At 36.8% G+C, this 23,574-nt stretch overlaps 1 protein-coding gene across 3 annotated transcripts in view; it reads left to right on the top strand.

Annotated features, from left to right (window-relative positions):
• Window positions 1–23,574, top strand: part of KDM1A (lysine (K)-specific demethylase 1A) — a 71,618-nt gene that overhangs the window by 24,788 nt on the left and 23,256 nt on the right. For 2 of the 3 annotated variants that reach the window (XM_005875236.2, XM_014546923.1), the window contains exons 3-9: window positions 6,483–6,542; window positions 11,710–11,843; window positions 16,926–17,004; window positions 17,625–17,717; window positions 19,094–19,200; window positions 21,166–21,247; window positions 21,957–22,051. In XM_005875236.2, coding sequence (XP_005875298.1) covers window positions 6,483–6,542; window positions 11,710–11,843; window positions 16,926–17,004; window positions 17,625–17,717; window positions 19,094–19,200; window positions 21,166–21,247; window positions 21,957–22,051 — 650 coding nt within the window. The remainder of the gene's footprint in view (window positions 1–6,482; window positions 6,543–11,709; window positions 11,844–16,925; window positions 17,005–17,624; window positions 17,718–19,093; window positions 19,201–21,165; window positions 21,248–21,956; window positions 22,052–23,574) is intronic. The other variant, XM_014546924.1, reaches the window with a different exon arrangement.

Here is a 23,574-nt window from a genome sequence, read left to right as displayed (position 1 = left end):
TCTTGAGAGAAGAGGTGGGTCTGATTCTTTACCAGAACTTTTCTTCATCTCATTTTAGGTAATAACTAGAAATTAAATTACTCTCTTAAGCTATGTAAGTAAGGTTTTAATATATTTCATTCTTACCAACTTTTAATTTGTTTAGAAAATTTAGCTTTGCTTTTTCCACAGTGTTAATCTTTAGAAGAATAAAATATTTTGTTGATTATGAATGCTCAAGGTATTCTGAAGTCAGTGGGTCAGACTTTATTAAACTATTGATTAACTCTTCAAATTGATTTTGTTAGATATGGTTATTAGGGGTGGTTAGCTGATCAGGGACAGCTCTGAACTATATATAATCTGTTTTATTCAATGACTGTGGGAAGAATCACTTTGTCTCCTGTTTATATTCTTACAAGAACCCTTGTAAGAATATAAACAAAGGAAAGTACCTGTTCTCTCTGTTTTGCATGATAATTTTGGAAAGAGATATAGGCTGGTAAACAAATTATAAAAATAATTTGTGAGATTGGTATGACTGAAATTTGTGTGGTTTTAATTTTGGGGCCCAGTTCATATAATAGTCATACTATAGGTTGAAACTGTTTTTTAAAATCAGATAAAAGAAAACATAACCTGAATTAGTAAAAATAATAAATTGCAGAAAATATGTAAAATGTATGTGAATGGATAAAAGAATTTATCTTAAAGTTCAATGAAATTTGATCACAAACACTGATATCATGAAATTATCCACATGATAAAAGATCCAATGACCAAAATTATTTGTTATAAGGTGTCCTCATCTCTCCTGCGAGGCAGTCATGATTACATACAGTTATACAAGTGCTGGGTTTGGCAGCATTGGATAGTTATATGGTCAGAGTTCGGGTGAATAATTATTATTCATGTAGTAATGTCATGCTATTACTATGGCTTATCCCAGGCTTTTCTCTCACCTTGCCTACAGGTGCAGTCAGAGAGCAGGAGTAGCTTTCAGGTTCAGTGACAATTAACTCAGATAACCTCCAAAGGAAAGATAGAATTCTGTTATACCCAGTAGGAGACCTCCTTGTAGATTTACCAGAAGTTGCTGGGAAATTTATTCCTGCTAGAATTGTTGATGTTGCCATTTTGGCCTGCCAGTGTCAAGTGCCTGGAATCATTTGAGTTCCCGTTATAAGAGGTATGATGCATACATTTACAGAACAGACCTAGGATTAATTTTTTTGTCCTTTTTTGGGAGGAGGGGCATGTAGCATCTTTTCATTGTTCTGATTTGCAACTATGCTTACTGGAGGGCTGAGAAAAAAAGTGTCACAGGCTGATAAGGTAACCTAGATCAGTTTAACTAAATTTTTAAATTTGAGATAACTATAAATGAACCGAGATATATATCAACACATAGTCCCCACTCTCAGATAATTTATAGCTTAGTATGAGACACAAATGTACACATAAATGTAAAGTAAAAGGCAAAATACTCTTAAACATTACATTTCACTGTAAAAATTTGGAGGCATAAAGGCTGGGAGGGAAAGTATGGGAATTGATAGTATGGAGAGGAACATTAAAAAAAAAAAGATAGAGACATTTTCTGCACAAAATAAGACTCCCCCAAACATAGCAGGTCCTCATTTACTTTATTTCACACACATCTATACTAATAAAAGGATAATAATGCTAATTAGACCAGACATCTTCTGGATGTCCTTCCAGACAAAGCCACAGTGGTGGGGGCCGAGGCAGAGGCAGTTAGGGGAGATCAGGCAGGCAGGCAGGTGAGCGGTTGGGAGCCAGCAGTCCAGGATTGTGAGAGGGTGCAGGCTGGGCTGAGGTACCCCCCCCCACACACACACACCCCTGTGCACAAATTTCATGTACCAGGCCTCTAGTTAATTATAAAACTACAGTGCTTTGTTCTAGGCATAGTGCTGGATTCTGAGGGTTCAAAGCTGAACACTGGGTCCCCCTGCAAATAATTCAATCTAGTTTAGGTTTACAATGAGTTGACTACAGGGAAGAAACAGTACAATAAAAGTGTATTCATAGTATGGTGAGAATTCAGGAGTTTTTAAATGTTTTTCCCAAGATTGGATTTTGGAAGTTTTACATTAAACATGAAGAGATGAAGTTGGGCTTTTATGAGGCAGTTTGAGATCCTTTTAACTGATTTGACTGATAAGAACCATTGAATCAGATACTGCCAGTTTCTGTTTGGTCTTAGAGACTGAGCTGCTTTTTCTAATGATCTGATTATTTTGTTTTATTTTTTATTAAGGTAAAATAGCATTTTGTTGAGCTGAGTAACTTTGTTTTTATAAATTCCTTGAATTCATCTTGCTACCATTCTTTATTTGGTCTGATCATAGTATAATATAGGAACAGGATACTTTTTCTATGAGGATTTTCTCACCTGCAAAATGAGGACCAAATGAGAAAATATGAACTCCACCTTTGTGTACAAACATCTTTGTAAACACAGAGTTGAACCAGAAATAGGGTGGATTGATGTCTTATTCAAGCAATATGTTTTAGTTTAATATGTTAAATGACAGTGTAACCCTAGCCTCTTTGATTATTATGCCTTATTCATTTTCACTGTCACATTTTTATTCTAGTGGCTTTCACTTCACATCTAAATGATCTCCTTTATTTATTTAGGTTATCTTTTCCCTCTAATTCATCCGTTACAAAGTGACCAGATTAGCTTAACTAAAATATCTTGTTTTGCTGCTTTCCTGATCAAGATCATATAGTTCTGCCCCTTTACTATTTAAGATCAAATTTAGTTTTGGGCACTAAAGGTGGCTCATTTTACTCATCCCGCTTAATCTCCCACTGCTTTTTGGGACCATCTCCTTTACTAATGGGGAACTGGTTCCCTGCACATACCATGTCTTGTGCTTTTCTCCTTGATTTTGTCAAAGTTGTGGACCGTGCTGGTGATTTCACTGCCTCTCCATCTATCCAGATCTCTTTGGATTTCTTCAGAAAAGTTTCCCTGGTTCTCCAAGTCTGTGCTAGCTTCTTGTTTCCTTTAAAAAAAAAAAAAATTCTTTCTGGATATTTTTCATCTTTCCCCAGTTAGATTAAATTCTTTTAAAATCGGGATTCAACCTGTTGTACTTTTGTACTTGTGCTTGGCAGTTTTGGGATGGATATTCAGTAAATACTGAATTAGATTATTAAATAAGAAACCAACTGATTATTAATATAGTGGAAACTTTATTTTCTAAGATGGGTTTAATGTTAGAGTTTGTTTGTTTTCTGTCCAGTTTGTCAGGTTTGATTGAAACCAATAGTTTGGCAGTCTCTTTTATTCTGTAAATTTAGTAAAATTTTGATAATAAATTTTGATAAATTTATTTTCTGTTTAAAAATTGTTGCTTCCTAGATCTAGAAGTTTCTCAAATGTTTACAAAAGTTATCAATTTGGATGTGGTTCTAAGAAACTAGTCAAAATGTGAACCTGTTGGTCAGCATGTTCCTGAGAACAACAAACCAATGATTTTTACATCCATGCTTGCTCAATAAAAGTATTTCAAAGCCATTATAGACTTTCTTTTAAGATATTGAAAGAGTGGTCTCTTGAGCATTTGACTCAAGATGAGAAAAGATCCAGTAGTGTCTATAACAAATACTTAACTGCTTAAGAATGACTTAACAGATCTGCAGAAGGTTTATTAGAGGGCAATTGAGAGGCTGCTATGTAAGATAGAACAAAAAGATTTTATTTTCAGTTTGGAGAAGGTAGGCATAAATAACCTGTATTAAGGATCTCTACTCCAAACTTGAGGGTCTGTGTGTGTAGTGAAGGGGTGAAAACAAAAGGAAGTCTGTGAAGTGGTGTCAAAATCAGAGTAATATTAAAAAGTTGCTTTGGTATATTTTTGTTTTCTGTTTTGAATTTGAACTCATGGAAGATAACTGTACTTGCCTGCTGTTCCATATCATTGTGCCGCTGTCAGAAGCAGAGCCCTAGGCTGGAAAGACCCAAAGAGCAAATGAGTATTCCATTTTTATATGTTTTAATCGGAGACACTACCTGGATGGAGAGTTAGCTTCAAACATTTGTACGTGTGCTGTTTTTAAGAAAATGATGAAGAATTGGTCTAGAATACCAGTGATAAAGATGATAATGTTTTCAGATGTCTTTGGAGAAATGGACCCTCAAATACTCATGAGTATATTATGATTAGAGAAAAAAAGCAACCTCATCTTTACTTCTTCCAAGTCAAGAGATAAATCTCTTTGTTCCTTTGCTTAATTTTAAGCACTTTTTGTTTTTTCCCATCATTTCTTACATGTCTACATCAACTTCTGCTTGGCCTTCTCCTATTTCTCTGCATAAGTCATATTTTGGATTTTTATACTCCTCCCACATCTTTTGACAAAAACAGTATCTTTTTTTAAAGACTACCCTACCTAGTTTGTAAAAGAGCAACCTGTTAACTTTTAAAGCACATAAGTCAGGAGTAAGAAATCCTTATTTCTATTCAAAGTACCACTGACCAGGGAAAAAAGATCAGTCAAGAGCTACCTGTAGGTTAAAATAAGGTAATTAGCAGATAACATGGTATATAGTGGAAAAAGAGGAAAATGATAGTAGGAAGGACAAAATAATTCAGGCTTAATGGCTGGCTTGAAAGAGGTTTTTGTTTTTACTTTTTTTTTTTTTCCTAAAAGTGGTTACAGGCCTTCATGACATTGATGTTATTCTTTGCCAAGCTAGGAAATATACTTTGAGAGAGGAACTGTATTATTCCTGATGCCTAAATGTTATTCTTGGAAACCATATTTATTTTCTTGTTCTGAGCCCTTCTCTTCCCTTTTTTTAAATATAGTTCAATATTTTGGTCTAGCTTGGTTCTATTTGGAACTAAACAAAATAATGACAATTTTTTTTAACTTTGGAAGATTTTTGTTTTTATGAACAAATCCAGAAGTCAGTAAAAATGAACATTATTTAAGCTTTTAAAAATTAAATTTTAAATGTAGGGCCTGCATTTTCAAGATACGTTTGCAGATTGGATTATGTAATTACAGTCATCCCTTCTTTTTTTTTTAAATATATTTTATTGATTTTAGAGAGGAAGGGGGAGGGAGGGAGGGAGAGAGAGAAACATCAATGATGAGAGAGAATCATTGATTGGCTGCCTCCTGCACGCCCCCCACTGGGGATTGAGCCCACAACCCAGGCATGTGCCCTTGGCCAGAATCGAACCTGGGACCCTTCAGTCAGCAGGCCGACACTCTATCCATTGAGCAAAACCAGCCAGGGCATCCCTTCTTAATTATTATGTCTTGTGCCTTGTCTGAGAAGCATAACCTTCTAGAACCTAAAGGGCCGTTCAGATAATAGCATAGTGAGATACTGTGGTTTTAGAATGATACTCTATTTTACCTTCAAAGCAGAGCATATACCTTCTAGCAGTACATTTTAATATTGTAAAAAAAATCATTTCTATCTAAACACGTTCATATACTTAAAGATGAAGATGTCATTTTAAGGCTCATAGGCCTTTAAGCATTCTTACAGCAAGGGTGCTATGTTAGTTTTACTTTGCTACCTATTTCTTTTAACTCAATAGTAGAATAATCTGCTTTCTAGTTGAAATTCTTTTAAAATAAACTGTTTAAATGAAGCTTGTCCAGTTTTTAGATAATTGGGGGATGGTCTTTTCATGTCTTCCAAAGATCACAGTATTTTCCCATAGTTGTACCAGGTGGCTCAGAGTTAAAGAGGATCATAGCATCCGTTTTGGTGATAGGTTTTGGAAGAGTCTGGAAGATAATTTATTCTGACTTTCTCAGATTGAACTTTCAAGCTGTGATACTTTTCTTGAAGTTAGGAAAAATTTTCTTAGCAGGGAGATTGTATTTGGCATATGAGAGTAGGCCATCTTATTATGCTGTATTTTAAAGAAAGCACTGGCATATTCAGATCTAGGATTGAATTCTGGTAAAACTTTTTTGTAATTGAATTTTTTTGTTACTCTGCTTTGAAGTCAAGGGGAGAATTTTTCGTTAAAATAAGTCTTTTACTTATCATATATATATATTTTTTTTTAGATAGAAAAGTAAAGATAAAGAGATATTGACCAGATGCTGAATTGCTGCAACTTCAGATCCTAGAGCCCATGTCACACCCATTCTCAGTCTACCAATAATTAGTAAAAGACATTGGGAATCCCTTTTCCCCCCTATCCAACCTTGACTATTAAATAAGACTGACAGTAAGGATTTAGCAATTAGAAATATTATGTACTTTGTCTTGCTACCTTTCAATAAGAACCAGTGTGTAAAGTTGAAATTTCCTAACCAGAAATTTGAAGACTATGATGTGATTCCCTGGGCCTTGATTCCAAAGGAGCTCTCTGAATATGGGTTTACTAGTTGGTGGTGAATTGATAGTCGCCAACTATTAGGCCTTTATGTCCAGATATTACCTCAATTTATGGAGTAAGGTCCCTGAGTTCTCCTCTTTCCTTCCACAGGGCAAGCAGGAGGACTTCAAGACGACAGTTCTGGAGGGTATGGAGACGGCCAAGCATCAGGTGAGGGTGGCTTAGATGCTTGCCACTTAGTAGCAAGAGCCGCCACGTCAGGGATTGATGCTTGCAAGTGTTTTTGGCTGTGGTATCCACATTGTAGCCAGAAGCGCAGGGGAAATTTAACCCACAGGACAGAGTAGTATTAGGAGAGAGTGTAGCTAGAGCAAGGCAAGCAAAACCTTTTGAAGTCCTCAGGCCGATCTCAGCCCTCCGCTCTTTGTGTTTTTAAGGAGATGGCGGATACTTTTCTCCCCAGCAGCTTATGTAGTATCAGTAAACGTGACATAAAACATAGACTTAGGAATCATGGGACCTTTAAAAAGAAATATAGCTGTATACATAAAGAGGACAATCTGTAGGCTGAAAGTCTTTTAAAAACAGGACAGAAAGGCATTCTAGGACTAGTCAGAAATTATGCAGGCAAGTGACTCATTTTAGAATGGTTGTTGCATAGTGTTGGGTAAATTTTTTTCAACTAACATTGCACAGTTAATTATTTTGCAGTTTAAACATTTTGTTTCTTGCATGAAAATTATTTTTTAAAGTCTGCTTTGAGATGCTCTTTATTTTCAGACCAAACTATGGGATTTTTACTTCTAGGGGAAAATAAAGGAGTTAAATGACTTTTAGGACCCATTTGGAACAGTTAAAGTTTGGTCCAGGAATCCAAAGTACTATGTCTGCATTTTATCCTTTGCCTCTTAAAGAATGTTTTTGTGTTCTGGTGTCAAGGCTGCTTTTACATATTGATACAATTGGAATAGGTATTACTCCATTTTTGTAGTATGTCATTTTTCAATTGTTACTTCTACTTTAAAATTATTTCTCTATTGTAGTTTGTGTGCAGCAGGTCCAGGGAGTATTTGTATTTTACTCTTGGAGCAAAGATAGTTCAGCGTTATACAGAAATTAATATTTAGGGGATTCAGAATATTAGAAACAGATTTCTTTAAATGCTAGCCCAAGGATTGGCAATTGATAACCAGTATATAGTTATCTAGAGGAGTTAAAAATCCTTATTCAGCCAGACTTTCAAGAATGTTTTTCATCGAAGGATGCACAATTGGATCTTCCGTGGAATTGTTGAGGGTCAGGGATAGCCTTTAGAGCTTTAATCTTGAAGAACTATACTGAGTTTTCTTGTTGCTTTTTGTTTTGTTTTTATGTGAATAAATTTACTCTTGCTAAAGAAACAAAACATTGTATTGCTGAAAGGAAAAGCAAACTTTCATATAAAGCTGTGGTGCTACAGACTTAACATGAGTAGAACATGAGTTTTAAGTGTTTCCAGGAATGGTGGTGACTATTCTGAATCCTTCAAGATCTCCCTTCAGGCCTTTGTCATGTTCAGAAGTATGCATTTGTGCGATGATCAATCAGTATTAGAAATGTGCTTATAAGTGATCAACAATCTTCTCTAAATAAAGCCAATGACCCTCATGAGTGTCTTGGGACAGGGATCATATCTTGACTTTTTAAAAATCCAAATCAAGTTGGGGTATACATCCTAAATCTTAAAAATTAGAAGGGAAGTTGAGGTCATCTTGTCTAGCTTCCTAGACAAACAGATAGTATTGAATCACCCCTATTTTATGGATTAGGACTGGAAACAAAGTTAAATGACTTGACCAGGGATACACCAGCAGCTGGGGGAATGAGAACCCAGAGGTCTTGTTTCTTAAGCATAGACTACTCATTACACACTCCCTCCTAGAATCACTTAAAATGTGCATTTACCCGTAAAAAGAAAACATCTAAAGCATAAGAAATCATATGATTCTCCTCTTTTATTCTTTTCTCTCCTTTCCTTCATTCTTTATTCTTTTTATTTGTAAACTATTATAAGACTGAATATGGTACATCTATAGTTGACTGACTTTAAGTAGTCTTTGATATGTAGATCTTATCAGGCTTTTGTTTTCACTCTTTAGTCAGAAACCTAGTTATAGTTAATTTATCTACTTTATGGGGTGGAGAAAAAAGCAAGTAACTCATGAAAAAAAACCTTTATTAATTTTTGTATTTCTGTTTCCTTACTCAAGATGCTGCTGTTATATCAGAATCAGGATGGGGGAATGAGTTCATGGAACAGAAGGCCTACATCTTTATCTGTCTCCCCTCTCCTTTTCTGCCTCTAGAATTGACCTATCCAGAGACATCTAAATTAGTCCCTTAAGTAATTTAACTATTTTTACTATGTTTTCAGAGAAAGTGTTGAGCCACTCAGACCATTAGAAAAAGTAGTTGTGCTTGTAGCATGACTGCATTTTTAAAGGTGAGCTAGAATTTCCTGTGTAAAATGGTGAGAAAGAGTAACTGAATAAAGGGCAAGATTGGTATGTAGGCAACATTGGGGCTTTTTAAAAATTAAATGGCATCTTTGAAACATTCTCAATTTCTAGAATACCAGATTCTGATTAGTGCACACAAACACCAAGTATAAAACTGTATTCCAGAGCCAAGTGTAAATTATTTTTGAATTATCTATACTACTGATAACTTCCTTTTAATAAGGATATTAACAACTGTACTCTTTAAGGTTTTCCCTCTAACGGAGACACTTAAGAGTTAGGTTATCCAGAGTGGTCTGTTAGTTCATTTTGGAAACAGCCTATAAAAAGGATGTTTTAATTTAGCTTCTGAAAATAAGTTCCAAATTAATTTTTGTTCCTTGTGAAAAAAGGTTAGATTTTTTTCTTGCAGGCTTTTCGCCTTGATTTTAATAGTGGCTTTCCTTCCTTGAAAATAATCGTCTTTATCCCTAAAAACCAAAAGGAAGGACATAATTACCAACATTTTTTTAAGAGATCATTTTTCATTTTTAAAATCGATGAAGTATTTAAGAAAGCCAGCTTTTTTAGATGTTATGGAGAAGACTATTATTCCACAGATAATGGCATCTTTAAATGGCTTCTTTAAGTTCCTTTTTTAAACTTTTGATATTTGATGTAAAGATACTTTAAAACTGCCACATGACTTATATAAATAAAATCTCTTAATTGTTACATATTCTCAAGATTCCCAGAGTTAGCCAGCTGCATTAGAATGCTTTTTTAAAAATATTTTTTAATTGATTTTAGAAAGAGGAAGGCAGCGGGGTAGAGAGAGAGAGAGAAACACTGATATGCTGCTTCCTGCACGCCCCCTACTGGAGATCCAGCCTAGAGCCCAGGCATGTTGCCCTGACTGGGAATCCATCTGGTGACCTCTTGGTTCATGGGTGGATGCTCAACCATTGAACCGTATCTGCTGAGTTATTAGAGTGATTTTTTTATGGTAACACTTGGAATGAGGAGCCAGGTGTGATATTAAGTTAAGTGTTTTTTTCTACATGGTTTTCCTGTCATTGACAATAGTATTTTGCAATAGGATTGATGTTCAGTGACCACCAATTAAATATAGAGAAGATAATAGCTAAGAAAGAAAACTACCCCTATTTTGGGGAGGGAGAAAAGTAGAGTTTATAGAGTTTATTGATTTTCATGTTAATAGTAGACACTCATGAAATAAACCAAGAAGTAAACTATTAAGAGATATTTGGTTCAAATACTCAGGATTATTATTATTGTTTTGTAGGTAATGCTCCTTATAATGACATTTTTTTTTATCTTGGTTTTGTTTTTTGTTTATTTATTTTGATTTGGTGATAGGGGACTAGAGACATCAAAGCTGTAGTTTTAGAAAATTTCACATTACTGAAATAACCTATATCCCCTGATAGTCAGCATTTCTTCTTTTCTTGCCTTAATTTCATGCTGTATCCTCAGCAATATGGCTCTTACTGATTATTTTTTTATTTAGGAGTAATTAATTATCCTGATAGTCTTTAATTTTAGGTTGGGATTCATTAAATGTGAGGATTGTTGATTTGATTTAGTAATTTGAACAGTATTTTCCCCTCATTATCTGTTGTGGACAGATAGGTTTTTCTCCTTGTCTCCAAGAACAGTGTTTTTTAATGTGCAGCCCATATTAGCATTAGGCATTTTTGTTTGACCTCTTGTTAACCATTTTGTTTTTCTAGGCAGTGTTTGAATGTCTTTGTGGCAACACCTAAATAGCTTAGCTATAATTTTCCAAGTTGTAACTTTACCTGCCTTGTTCATTTTATTCTTCTAATCTTACTAATACCTTTTCCTTTAATTTTGCTTCTGTTATCAGTGCTTCCAACTTCTTAAGTGCTTTAAAGTAATTAAACATAGATACTTGGTACCTATTTAGTTACTTATATGTGATTATTTCAATGGTATTGAATTTTAACACTCTTGAATTGTGTCTTGATAATTCTTAAGCTGATGGTTAAGTATATTTTATAAAGTGTTCTTAGAAATATAAAGTAAAATGTATATAAATGTATGTCTAAGGACATCTTATGAAGATGTACTTAACTTTCAGCATATAAAAACACCAATTTAATACCCAGTTTAAAGAGTTCAAAATAACATTTTACTTATAGGATATGAGATATACTACATGTATATGTATTATATATGCTACATGTATATATACATGTATATGTACTATATACTATATGCAGTACCATATTTTACTTGCAATATGTAATACACCATTTCTGATGTTTCTGCCAGGAAAAGTAAATTCCTTGCCGCCTTCTATCTCATCATTGTAGTCTGCTTAACTTCTTTCACTGCTTGCCAGCATCGAATTACGAGAACTAATGGGGATGCCATTGATGAGATTGCGTATTTCATACTATTCGTTATTAAACCTTAGAGGCCTCTTCATGTTCCGTGCTCTAATCCTCAAAGAGGGCAGGTGATTGTGTTTTTCACTCCATAGCCTCTTTTGCTTTCTGTTTATGTATTTTCCTTAAAATTTATTGTACACTATTAGTGATACTAATTTTAATTAGCATATTCTCCAACATTATCAAGTTATTTTGTCAACGAAAAAATAGTCTGATGCCTTGTCATGTTTTATAAGGTGTATTGTTTCACTCAGTAAACTGTAATTTTGGAGTGACTAAATTTTAAGGATGTTTTAGCTTTTGAGCAAATTATATTTTAAAGGAGGTGAGTGAGATCAGGCTGTGAATGAGGCAAAGCTTTACAGAGGTTCTCAGGTCCAAAAGGAGTTTGAGGCATAATCATTATCCCTAATTCTGAATTCACTTGCAGTTTTCCCAGAAGTCCTTTGCTTGCTTTGCTAGGTGTGGAGGGTGCAGCGTTCCAGAGTAGACTTCCTCATGACCGGATGACTTCTCAAGAAGCAGCTTGTTTTCCAGATATCATCAGTGGACCACAGCAGACCCAGAAGGTCTTTCTATTTATTAGAAACCGCACAGTAAGTTCTTTTTTCCATCTCATTATAAAAAGTGCATATTACTTTTAGAGAAAATATGGGGGAAAGAGAATACAAAATTAGTGTGGTTTTTTTTTCCCCCTTCAGATATTTTTAAATTTTTATATGTGATTCTTGTTTTTGTAAAATTGAGATCCTACTTGCTCTCATTCTTTGGTTCTTTTTCATTCCTCATAGCCTCATATACACAACAAGAATCTTTACACGTTTTAAAAAAAATACTTTTAAAATAATCCCTTTTTCTTTCTCAGGATAAGAGAAACCATTATTCTGTTCTATTTATCTGGTTCAACATCCTCCTCTGGCTAAATAGACTTGATTTTTAATGTTTGCATAATAGTTTGTCTGACAGTCAAGCCATAGTTTAACTGTTGGACATTTTAGTGTCCATTTTTACATGTTATAGTTGACCTCTGGACAGCTTTTATACATTCTTGACTCTGTCTCTTTATTATTTCCTTATGATTGAGTTCTAAAAGAAAAGCTACATTGTTAAAATGTATGTATGGCCGCTTACAAGGTTTTTTTTTGTTTTGTTTTTTAAATATATTTTTATTGATTGCAGGGAGAAAGAGATTTCAAAGAGAAAGGGAAAGGGAGAGAGAGAGAGAGAGAGAGAGAGAAACATCAATGATGAGAGAGAATCATCGATTGGCTGCTTCCTGCACTCCCCCTACTAGGGATGGAGCCCATAACCCGGGCATGTGCCCTTGACTGGAATTGAACCCTGGACCCTTTAGTCCGCAGGCCAATGCTCTATCCACTGAGCCAAACCAGCCAGGGCAAGGTTGTTTGTTTGTTTGTTTGTTTGTTTGTTTTTAATATTTTTTATTTTTATTTATTTCAGAGGAAGAGATAGAATAATTGATTGGCTGCCTCCCGCACGCCCCACAGTGGGGATCTAGCCCGCAAGCCGGGCACGTGCCCTGACCAGGAGTTGAACCTGGGACTCTTCAGTCTGCAGGCCAACACTCTATCCACTGAGCCAAACTGGCTAGGGCACCCCTTAAGTTTTGATACAGGTTCCCAGATTGCTTCCCAAAAGGGCTGAACCAGGTGACACATCCATTGCCTTGTCCCTGTTTTGTTATTAAAATGATGATAATTTGTGCTGCTGTAGTAGACCAAAACTATTTATTTCTTTTACATTTCTTGGATTATTTAAACTCACTGCTTTTTTACATTTATTAGTTATTTGTATTTCTTCTATGAATTTTCTTTCATATCCTTTATTCCTCAGAAATTTCTTAACCATAGAGTAGAGGAGGGCAAGGTACTATTCAGAACATATTTATTGTACTCTAGGGTGATAAAAAGCAAACTTACCTTGTAATTTCAGTTATTTTGAATTTAGCTCAGAGTGTCATTTTAGCATGTCTGCTTTTTAGCCATCACTGACTTCTTTATTGTGACTGGTAGGTTGCAAAATTACTGCTAAATTTGGATTGTTTAGGTAGTGGGATTGGTAGGTTACACTGCGTTTTTGTAGTACAGAATAAAGGTTCTCTTTTGTGGAGAAAAAAACAGGTTGATTTTTTAAAATGTGAGTGGAGCCCCACCAGCGTGGCTCAGTAGTTGAGCATTTATCTATGAGCCAGGAGCTCACAGGGCACAGGCTCGATCCCCAATGTGGGGCTTATGTGCAGGAAGCAGCCAGTCAATGATTCTCGCTGCCCATTGATGTTTCTCTCTCTCTCTCTCTCTCTCTCTCTCTCTCCGTTTCCCTTTCTCTTTGAAATAAATATATATATTAATGTGAGTGGAAAAATTTTAATGTGTATTTCTGAGGTTAATTTGTCTTATAATTGAATCCACGTCTATGTGTAGCATAACATTTGATCTAAATGGATCTTTTTAGACAAAATTGTCTTTGTATACACACACACACACACATATAGATAGATAGATAGATATTTTTTTTTAAACTGATTTTGGAGAGGAAGGGAGAGAGAGATAGAAATATTAATGACTAGAGGCCTGGTGTGCGAATTTGTGCACCAGTGGGGTCCCTCGGCCTGGCCTGTGGGATCGGGCCGAAACCGGCTCTCAGACATCCCCCAAGGGGCCCCGGATTGCTAGAGGACACAGGCCAGGCCGAGGGAACCCACTGGTGCACAATCAGGGCTGGGGAGGTACGTGGGAGGTTGGCCAGCCAGGGAGGGACCACAGGAGGTCTCCAGGGCGTGTCCGGCCTGTCTTGCTCAGTCCCAATCAGCCGGACCCCAGCAGCAAGCTAACCTACTGGTCTGAGCGTCTGCCCCCTGGTGGTCAGTGCACATCATAGCAAGCGGTTGAGCGGCCTCGGTGTATCATTAGCATATTACGCTTTGATTGGTTGAACGGACGACCGGACACTTAGCATATTAGGCTTTATTATATAGGGTGAGAGAGAATCATCAGTGGGCTGCCTCCTGCACACACACCCCTGGGGATTGAGCAACCTGGCCATGTGCCCTGATGGGGAATTGAATCATGACCTCCTGGTTCATAGGTCAACACTCAACCACTGAGCCACACTGGCTGGGCAACCTAAGCTTTATTTTATAGGGTTGAAGGAGGAAGAGGCTTATTTTGGGGGGTGAGGAGCTTGGGCCCAGAATGTACTTGAGGAATTCCATTTTCCCTTGACAGGCCAGAGGAAAGTGGAGATGCTATGACTTTGGTTATATTTCTTAATTGGATTTATTTACAAATGACCAAACTTCTTGTTCATTGAAACTTGTCTTTGGAGCAGTCTTTATTAAGTTTTAGCTAAGACTTAAATATAGTGGTATGCAGTTGGTCTTACATTTTGAAGATGTATATTCAATTTGAAGAGAATTCATGGTACAGCCCTTTGATTGTACCACAGTATTTTTCATTTCTCATCTTACTGCTTTTTCAGCAGCATTTGAAATAACTGACCACTCCTTTTTTCTTAAACACGTTACTCCCTTAGCTTAACATAGTGTTACTAGAGGCCCAATGCATGAAATTTGTGCAAGAGTAGGCCTTCCCCTGGCTGCTGGCACTGGCTTCCCTCTGGCACCTGGGACCCAGGCTTCCCTCCGGCCGCCCACAGGCACCCGGGACCCGGGCAGCCCTGGCTTTGTCCAGAAGGACGTCTGGTCTAATTAGCACATTACGCTTTTACTAGTATTATCATAGACTAGTAGCCCATCGCGAGGTAGCGTGCACAATAGGCCACCCGCCACTTCTGTGGGAGCCAGCAGGAACCGCAGCATGCCGCCGGGAGCCACGCTGCTTCACAGGAGCCATGCGGCTTCCATGGGAGGCGGAAGTGAGCCGCTGGCACCCACGGGAGCCGGGAGGGAGCCACGCTGCTTCCATGGGAGGCAGGAGGGACCCACGCCGCTTCTGTGGGAGGTGGGCCTGTGCTCGGCCATGGAGGCTGCGGGCCGGCCCCCCTGTCCCTGTCCACTCTGGCTATCGGGGGCCAGCCTGAGCCAGGGCGCAGTGGCTCGCCAGCCCCCTGTCTCTGTCTCCATCTCCGCTCCAGGCCTCACCTGCGCGCACAACCTCTTCCTGTGGTCGTGACCCGTTAAGGTGTCCTGGCCTAATTTGCATATTCCCTCTTTATATATATATACTAGAGGCCTGGTGCACAAAAAATTGTGCACTCGGGGGCATTCCTCAGCCCGGCCTGTGCCCTCTCGCAGTCTGGGACCCCTCGGGGGATGTCCACCTGCTGGCTTAGACCCGCTCCCCGGGGGATCTGGCCTAAGCTGGCAGGCAGACATTCCTCTGGCAGCCCGGGAGCCCTTGGGGGACGTCCACTTGCCAGCGGGGAGCAGGCCTAAGCTGCAGTCGGACATCCTTTGCGCTGCTGAGGAGGCGGGAGAGGCTCCCACCACCACCACTGTACTGGCAGCTGTCAGCCTGGCTTGTGGCTGAGCAGAGCTCCCCCTGTGGGAGCAACTGACCACCAGAGGGCAACTCCTGCATTGAGCGTCTGCCCCCTAGTGGTCAGTGTGTGTCATAGTGACCAGTCATTCCCAGTGGTTCTGCTGTTAGGGTCAATTTGCATATTACCCTTTTATTATATAGGACTAGAAGCCTGTTGCACGAAGATTTGCGCAATAGGCCTTCCTTCCCCTGGCTGCTGGCACCGGTTTTCCTCCAGCATCTGGGACCCAGGCCTTTGGTCTGGCCGCAGCGGAGAAGCCAAGCCTCTTCACTCTTCACTCTTCACTCCAGCCGGAGCCTTCAGTCTTCGCTCCTCTGTGCCTGCGTATGCAAATTAACCGCCATCTTTGTTGGGTTAATTTGCATAGTCGCTCCGATTGGCTGGTGGGTGTAGCGGAGTGACACCAATTTGCATGTTTCTCTTTTATTAGTGTAGATATAGAAGGTTTTCTCCTGTTTCCCTGGCTGCTGTCTTCTCTGACTGCTTTGTAGGCTTATCGTTGAACAACAGGCCATTATGTGAATTGGTTGGAGTTCCTTAAGGCTCCTAAGGTCCTCTCCTGTCAGGACCCCTCTTCTACACTTTTGGCTTCAGTTATCACCCATATGCAAATTGCTCTAGATCTTAACTCTCCTATAAGCTCCAGCTATATATGGAGATACTAGTCTTATATCTACTCTTGATTGTCTTGAAACTAAACTCATTATCTCATCTTTCAGTGATCCTTATTCAGTGAATGGCATACTGACTCATTTAGTTGTACAAGCCACAAATGGAGGAATTTTCCTTGGCATCTCTTTTCTCCCACCTCTGTATATCTAATTGATCATTTCATTTTGTTGGTTGTACCTACTCAATATCTCTGGTGTCATGTAATCCAGGTTTAAATCCTAGTTGCTTCCTACCAGCTGTATGATCTTGGCAAGTTACTAGGTATTTTTTTTCTTTTTTAGGTTAAATATCTCTGAGCTTCTTCAATTATTTGCTCATTTGACATGTTTTTGTGTTTCATTAGTTTCTTTGTCAGGAATATAACCCCCATTGTTTCAGTGAAAAGAAAGCCCGTATTTGGGCCTTAAAGTTAAAATAATATTTTAAAGTGGAAATATAGTATACATCAAATTGTGTGTAATACAATTTCTATCATTTAAATACAGTTGCAGTTGTGGTTGGATAATCCAAAGATTCAGCTGACTTTTGAGGCTACTCTCCAGCAATTAGAGGCACCTTACAACAGTAAGTAATGTGTTCGGTAGAACTGGTTTTGGACTGGATTATGAAAATTGACATTTCCTTCCAGGAACCTCATGGCTCCTTAATCTTTTTAATTTGTATTTTCATCTTATTTCACCTTGTGCAAAAATGAGCCTTGTAGAAAAGCTGTTTTGTATGCTTGTAAATGTTTTCTGGTTTTTAAATTGTAGTGACAGATGAGTGAGTTTAAGAGATTGCTAATGATTTTCCTAGACCTGTGTTCCATCTTTACTCCATGGAGTACTTCGTTGGCGTTCAGTTGACTGGCTATCTAGCTTTCTCATTTCCTAGTTGGCACTAACGAAATCTTGTAAAGTTTTTGCCAAAGTAAATGAGCATAATATTACATTAAGGAGGGTTTGTTTTGACTTTTATTTCATTGTAATGGAATCTCGTTCTTAAAAATTCCTAATTATGTGTTACGCATTTTGTACTACCTCATAAACTTAGTTCTAAGAATCCCTTTTCTAAAGGAGTCACAGGACCTGAAGGTTGTGGAAAAGATGTATAGAATGCTTTCATGATGGAGAAATTGAGTTAAAAAGTATTTTGTTTAAACTGCTAAAAATATAAACATGTTTTTGACTTCATTTATTCTATAGGTGATACTGTGCTTGTCCACCGAGTTCACAGCTATTTAGAGCGTCACGGTCTTATCAACTTCGGCATCTATAAGAGGATAAAGCCCCTCCCGAGTAAGGACCTGGCCACTGCATTCCTGATTTTGTTATCGTTCTAGGACTTGGTTTTATTTCCAGGAGGCTTTTAGCATTTTTTGATTTCTAAGTCTATATTTGGAGTTAAAATATTCCAGAGTTCATCTTCAAGGTCAAAATTAAAATCTTTTCTTAAATGCATTTTCTATAATTTCTGGTTTGATAGGTACTTAGTAAAGGTATTAAACTTCCAATTTAAGAAGAATCAATTAAAATATAAAATTTATTAAAGATGAGAGAAGTGATTATGAAAACAGGAGGTTGGAGGTTTTCTCTCATTGACTAGTTTTTTATACTGCTGAAGTTTGCATTTCTTCTTTTTACATACTATTTACCCCTTTCACGGTCTCCAGATAATATCTGCTAGAGATCCAGGAGATAGGGATATTTTGAGAATTAGTTAATTAAATAATTAGTTGTTTTAAAAATACATTTATTTTTGATGCTTTAATCATTCTTCCAAAAGGGATACTGAAGACTGTAGAAGTCAAGCTTAAAGAAAATAGCTTTAAGGATAAAGAGGGTGGCTGATCAAATTGTCATAGTGTAATTGTGAGGTAATGAAGCAGGTTAATTACAGTAAATTAACACAGGTCACACATACTGAAACACATAACTGAAAAAATGAGAAAGTAAATCCCAACATAAAGGATTTCACTTATAAATTTTCAACATTGAATTAAAGTTTATGAGTTCTATATATTTGCTAATTTATATTCAGACTAGTGGCCCGGTGCACAGATTCATACACATTGAAAGGAAATTAATTAGAAGAAATATTTTAATAATGCTATTCACCCTTTCTCTGTAATAGAAGTGTCAGAGATGAAAGAAAATTAGTAAAATGTATATGAAAATAATATATAAATTGATAAATAATAACAACATGATATAACAACAAAGACATAAAAACACATAAAAAACAACAAAAACATGATATAAAAACAATGACTGATAAATTGATAAACTTATTCTAATATATCCCACATTAAGAGTAAAAACTCTTCGAACTTGAGAGAAATCAACATATAACTGACCATGTCCGAAAACGGGTTCAAGTAGGAATATTCCTACTCTGTCTAGATTGGCGCCAGCGAGAGCTTTACTGGTGTATGTATCGTGCATGCGCAAGTCAACGTTTATTTTTAAATTGCCAGTACACGTCATATGACTGACATACAGACGGTCACTTAGCCTTTTATATATATAGATACTTTCTATATTTTGAAAATAGCTGAATTGTTTACTTGATAAGACATTATGACATGTTAAGAAGTTTTCATGATAAAATACCATAATTACAAACTCAAAACTACAACAAAATATTCTAATTTTTGTTCATTTTTTGCTTTTAGCTAAAAAGACAGGAAAGGTAATTATTATAGGCTCTGGAGTCTCAGGCTTGGCAGCAGCTCGTCAATTACAAAGTTTTGGAATGGATGTCACACTTCTGGAAGCTAGGGTAAGAATTTTATTTGGGGTTTAGAAGCCTGACCTAAAGGAAGTTATCTGTTGCAAATTAAGAAATCATAACTTGAACTAAACCAAATTGATTTGTATTAATGCTCTTAAAAGTATCTTGGATAGTGTTATTTATATGGAAGCACTTTGACAGTAAAGCTTTGAAAAGCTTAGTGAGGATTTAGAGTGTGTAAATGGTCTGCATATCCTTTTGATGGATATTTGCAGGTCATGGGGCTTCACAGACGTATCCTTTGCAGGAGGCAGTGTTCTTAGTAGTGGAACACAGTGAACTGTATTCTTGTTTGGTAATCAAGGAAAAGGAATTGGTTCTCAGGTAGCAACCATCTTTTAGGGCCTACTGAAGCCAAGATACTGGTTCCCTTCTCATTAGCCCTAGAGAGAGATGGAAACTACTAGTAAAGGAGGAAAGGGATGATGGCACAGAGTGTAAAAAAGGATGTCATGTTAGAACACTACTATTTAAATTATCTTCATTAGTAAGTTTTGAGGTTTAATTATCTTCCAGTGGCTTCAAGGCCTTCCTGGACTCCCACTATTTAAAAAATACTGCTCATCCTGGCCCCATGGGTCTTGGTTGGAGCATTGTCCTGTACACCAACAGGTTCTGGGTTTCCATTCTTCTTTAGGGCACATACCTGTGTTGCAGGTTTGATCCCCTCTCAGGGCAAGTGTGGGAGGCAGCCAATCGATGTTTCTCTCTTTCTCCCTCTCCCTTCCTTTCTCTAAAATTAATTTAAAATAAATTAATTTAAAAATAAATAAATAAACACTTCTCAGGGTAACCTAAACAACCTAAAATTTTATAAAATCTGTAGTACGATCCAAATTGCTATTTATAAATTGCTAATTTATTTACTTATTTTTTAAAATATGTTTTTATTTATTTCAGAGAAAGGAAGAGGGAGGGAGAGAGAGAGAGAAACATCAATGATGAGAGAGAATTGATTGGCTGCCTCCTGCACACCCTCTTCTGGGGATGGAGCCTGCAACCTGGCCATGTGCCCTGATCGGGAATCAAACAGTGACCTGGTTCATGGGTTGACGCTCAACCACTGAGCCACACTGGGCTGGGCTAAATTAATAATTTTTAAAAAATAGTCTTTTCAAATATGGGGAAATCAAAAGTAAATAATTTCTGATACAGTCTTACTAAAAATATTTTATTCATTAACTAAGAAAATAGTTTTGTGTCCTCTGTGTCCTGTGCACTAAAAATACAGTAAGGAATGATAGAATCATTATGATTCCTACCCAAGTGGAGTTTTAATCCAGTTTATAGGTTTTTGTTTTGTTTGCTTGGAGTTTGCATGTCTGTATTTATCCATAATTGAAATATCCCTGCAGCTCAGTAAGGTTGTCCCATACTTGAAAGGCCCTAGTCAGCAGAGATAAGCCTGTGCCTATTTAGGAATGAGAGGTATTGTTAATAGTTCACGCTCATTAGACACTGCCCCAGGCATGGACCTGTTCTGGAGAACCATTTATCAAAGAAATCATCTATCACCTCATTCAAAGCTGACTTTGGGCACTGGAGGGCAGTAGTAGGAAATCAGTGGTAGAAAGATGGTGTTTAGTTGGAATTTCTTAATACATATTTTCTATGCGTGTGACCCTTGCTTAGCCTATTCATTAGTGGTATTAGAGACAGCTGGATAGAGAGACAGCAGTACCTATTACTAAACTTGTCTTCTGACTACCAAATTGTTTTTCCTATTTCACATCGTAATTCCATACCTTTCTGTATGTCATTCGTTACCTACCTCTCCCATTTAAACTCCATTTGCTCTTTGTGCCACTGTACTGTTTATTGCATTCCATTTAAACTCTAAATTACACCTTTCATTTTAAATTATAAGAAGACAGAGGACTGGGGCATACCATGCCCGGTTCTTATGGTTAAAATAGAATTGGTGATTTTAGCCATTTAATTTCTGAAAAACAGGATCGTGTAGGTGGACGAGTTGCCACATTTCGCAAAGGAAACTATGTAGCTGATCTTGGAGCCATGGTAGTAACAGGTCTTGGTAAGTAGTTTTGTGCTAAAATACACTTCTGAGGTCCATAAGGTTGTTTACTGGTAAGCTTATATTTTAAAGCTATAGATGCAATTTTAAAATATATTGACTTTAGGATACTATTCTTAGTATTAGTGAGAGGTAAACTGACACATAGGCTTCCTGAAAGAATATATGACTGTGTGCAAAATTTAAACTGTACAGACATTTGGACCTAGCAGATCCAGCTCTGGGAAATTATCCTAAGACAATAAACAAGTGGACTATCTTATGTTTGGAGCATTTTTAATGTGGCACAGCAGAACATTAGAAACCTCAGATTAGAAGATGAAATTGTTACACATGAGAACTATTCAGCCACTAAAAGTTATGTAACTCCATATTAACATGAAAGGATGTCCACAATATATGCTAAGTTGTAAAAAGATTACAAAACAAAACAAAATACATGTGTTATGTATGATCCTTTTGTGTGTGTATGTCTAATTTTATGCACATAAAATCTAGAAGATTCTAGTGTTAACTAACTGGGACTATAGGTAATTTTTTTGCTTTCTTCTTTATGCTTATCTTACACATTTGTTTTACTTGTGGATATATATATGTAAATAAAATATACAAGTTTAGGTATTTTAAATTTAGTAAAAATATTTTTGCTTTGAGGTTTTTGTTTTCTTTTCATAGGTATGTTGAATTTAATCATTTGAGTTTTTCCTAGGAGGGAATCCCATGGCTGTGGTCAGCAAACAAGTAAATATGGAACTGGCCAAGATCAAGCAAAAATGCCCACTTTATGAAGCCAATGGACAAGCTGTAAGTGGAAGACAAACAGAACTTTTCAAAATTTCTTTGGCTCACTTGAAAACATTTTCAGGGATAATGTCTGAGTGAATATATACACATATACATATCAACTGAGGGCAGAAATTGTATAACGTTTTCTGATTGTTCCTTAATTCTAAGCTTTATTAGGAAGGGATTATTATTGCATATATGCATATATATGTGCCAGTTTAAGCATTTATCTTTAGACATTTAGTGAAGGCTAGCTAGTTAGTCTTTTTATTTAGTTGTGGCCACCTACTCCAAGAGACCTATGTAATTGACACCTGATTCTTCCTTTCTTTGTATTGTGCATCCCATCATTTGCTTTAGCTCCATGTGCTCTTTATGACTTCAGTTTTGTGTTTGTAGACTTAAGTTTTTAACGGGCTAATAGCCAAATTGTGGTACTTAGCCAATGCTTATGTAGGTAATTGTTGACCCAGATGCATAGGAACTTCCTATACTTAGTATGGCAGTAGAATGGAAGTGGTGTTCAGTATGGGAGAGTGACAGTAACAACTATATGATAGGCTTAGACCAAGCATGTTAAACTCAAAGGCTAACATGGGCCAGCTAAACAAGGTTTAAGTTTATGTGGGCCGCAAAAAACAAAAGCTTCAATTTTCATAGAAACGTAGGTTTATTTCGATAGAGACATGCTGAATACAAAGGACTGAAATAAATGAGTAATCATTAACATAAAATAATAGAACATTTTAATAAAAATTAATATTTTTTCTTGAACATTAACTTACCAGACACTGAATAACTGCACAAATTAATAAGCATAACACAAATAAAACATAAAATAATAGAACATTTTAATAAAAATTAATATTTTTTCTTGAACATTAACTTACCAGACACTGAATAACTGCACAAATTAATAAGCATAACACAAATAAACCTATTTTTCTTGTTCTCCGAAAGTGAAATATTTTCTGTTGCGCACACCAAACCAATCAGTCCAAGATTAATGACGTGGCAATCGGCTGCTAAAATATTCGCTGCTAGTATTAGTGGAGAGAAATGGTGCGCCTGCGCGAAAGGCACATAAGGGAAATGAATGCAACACAATTATAGTAATCAGTCATTAGCGAACGTTCTAGTTCGTTATTAATAATTATGTATAACAGGATATTGTAAAAATTAAGTTACGAAATTTTTATTATAACGTTTCTTACATACTGTTATATTGGCTGGGCTGCAAAAATATTCGTTGTGGGCCGTGAGTTTGACATTTTAGCTTAGACTATGTAAGTCAATCCTAAATTTTAGGAGTGAGTGAAATTCAAAAGTTTATATTCAGCAGAAGTTTACCAGCTCCCCTATCAGGAGCAATGGTGTCTACAATTCTGAGGAAGGGAAGTTTTGCTATATATATATAGCAAAACACACACACACACACACACACACATATATATATATATATATGGCAGTTTAGCTTTTGTTATTAGAAGTGGTAAGATCCCAACTTTAGATCCCATGGGACATTCTAAGCCATTTCTCTA

Source organism: Myotis brandtii, unplaced genomic scaffold, assembly GCF_000412655.1.
Source record: "Myotis brandtii unplaced genomic scaffold, ASM41265v1 scaffold456, whole genome shotgun sequence".
Lineage (NCBI taxonomy): Eukaryota > Metazoa > Chordata > Mammalia > Chiroptera > Vespertilionidae > Myotis > Myotis brandtii.
Note: the sequence above shows the minus strand (reverse complement) of the source record. Positions and strands in the feature narration are given on the sequence as shown.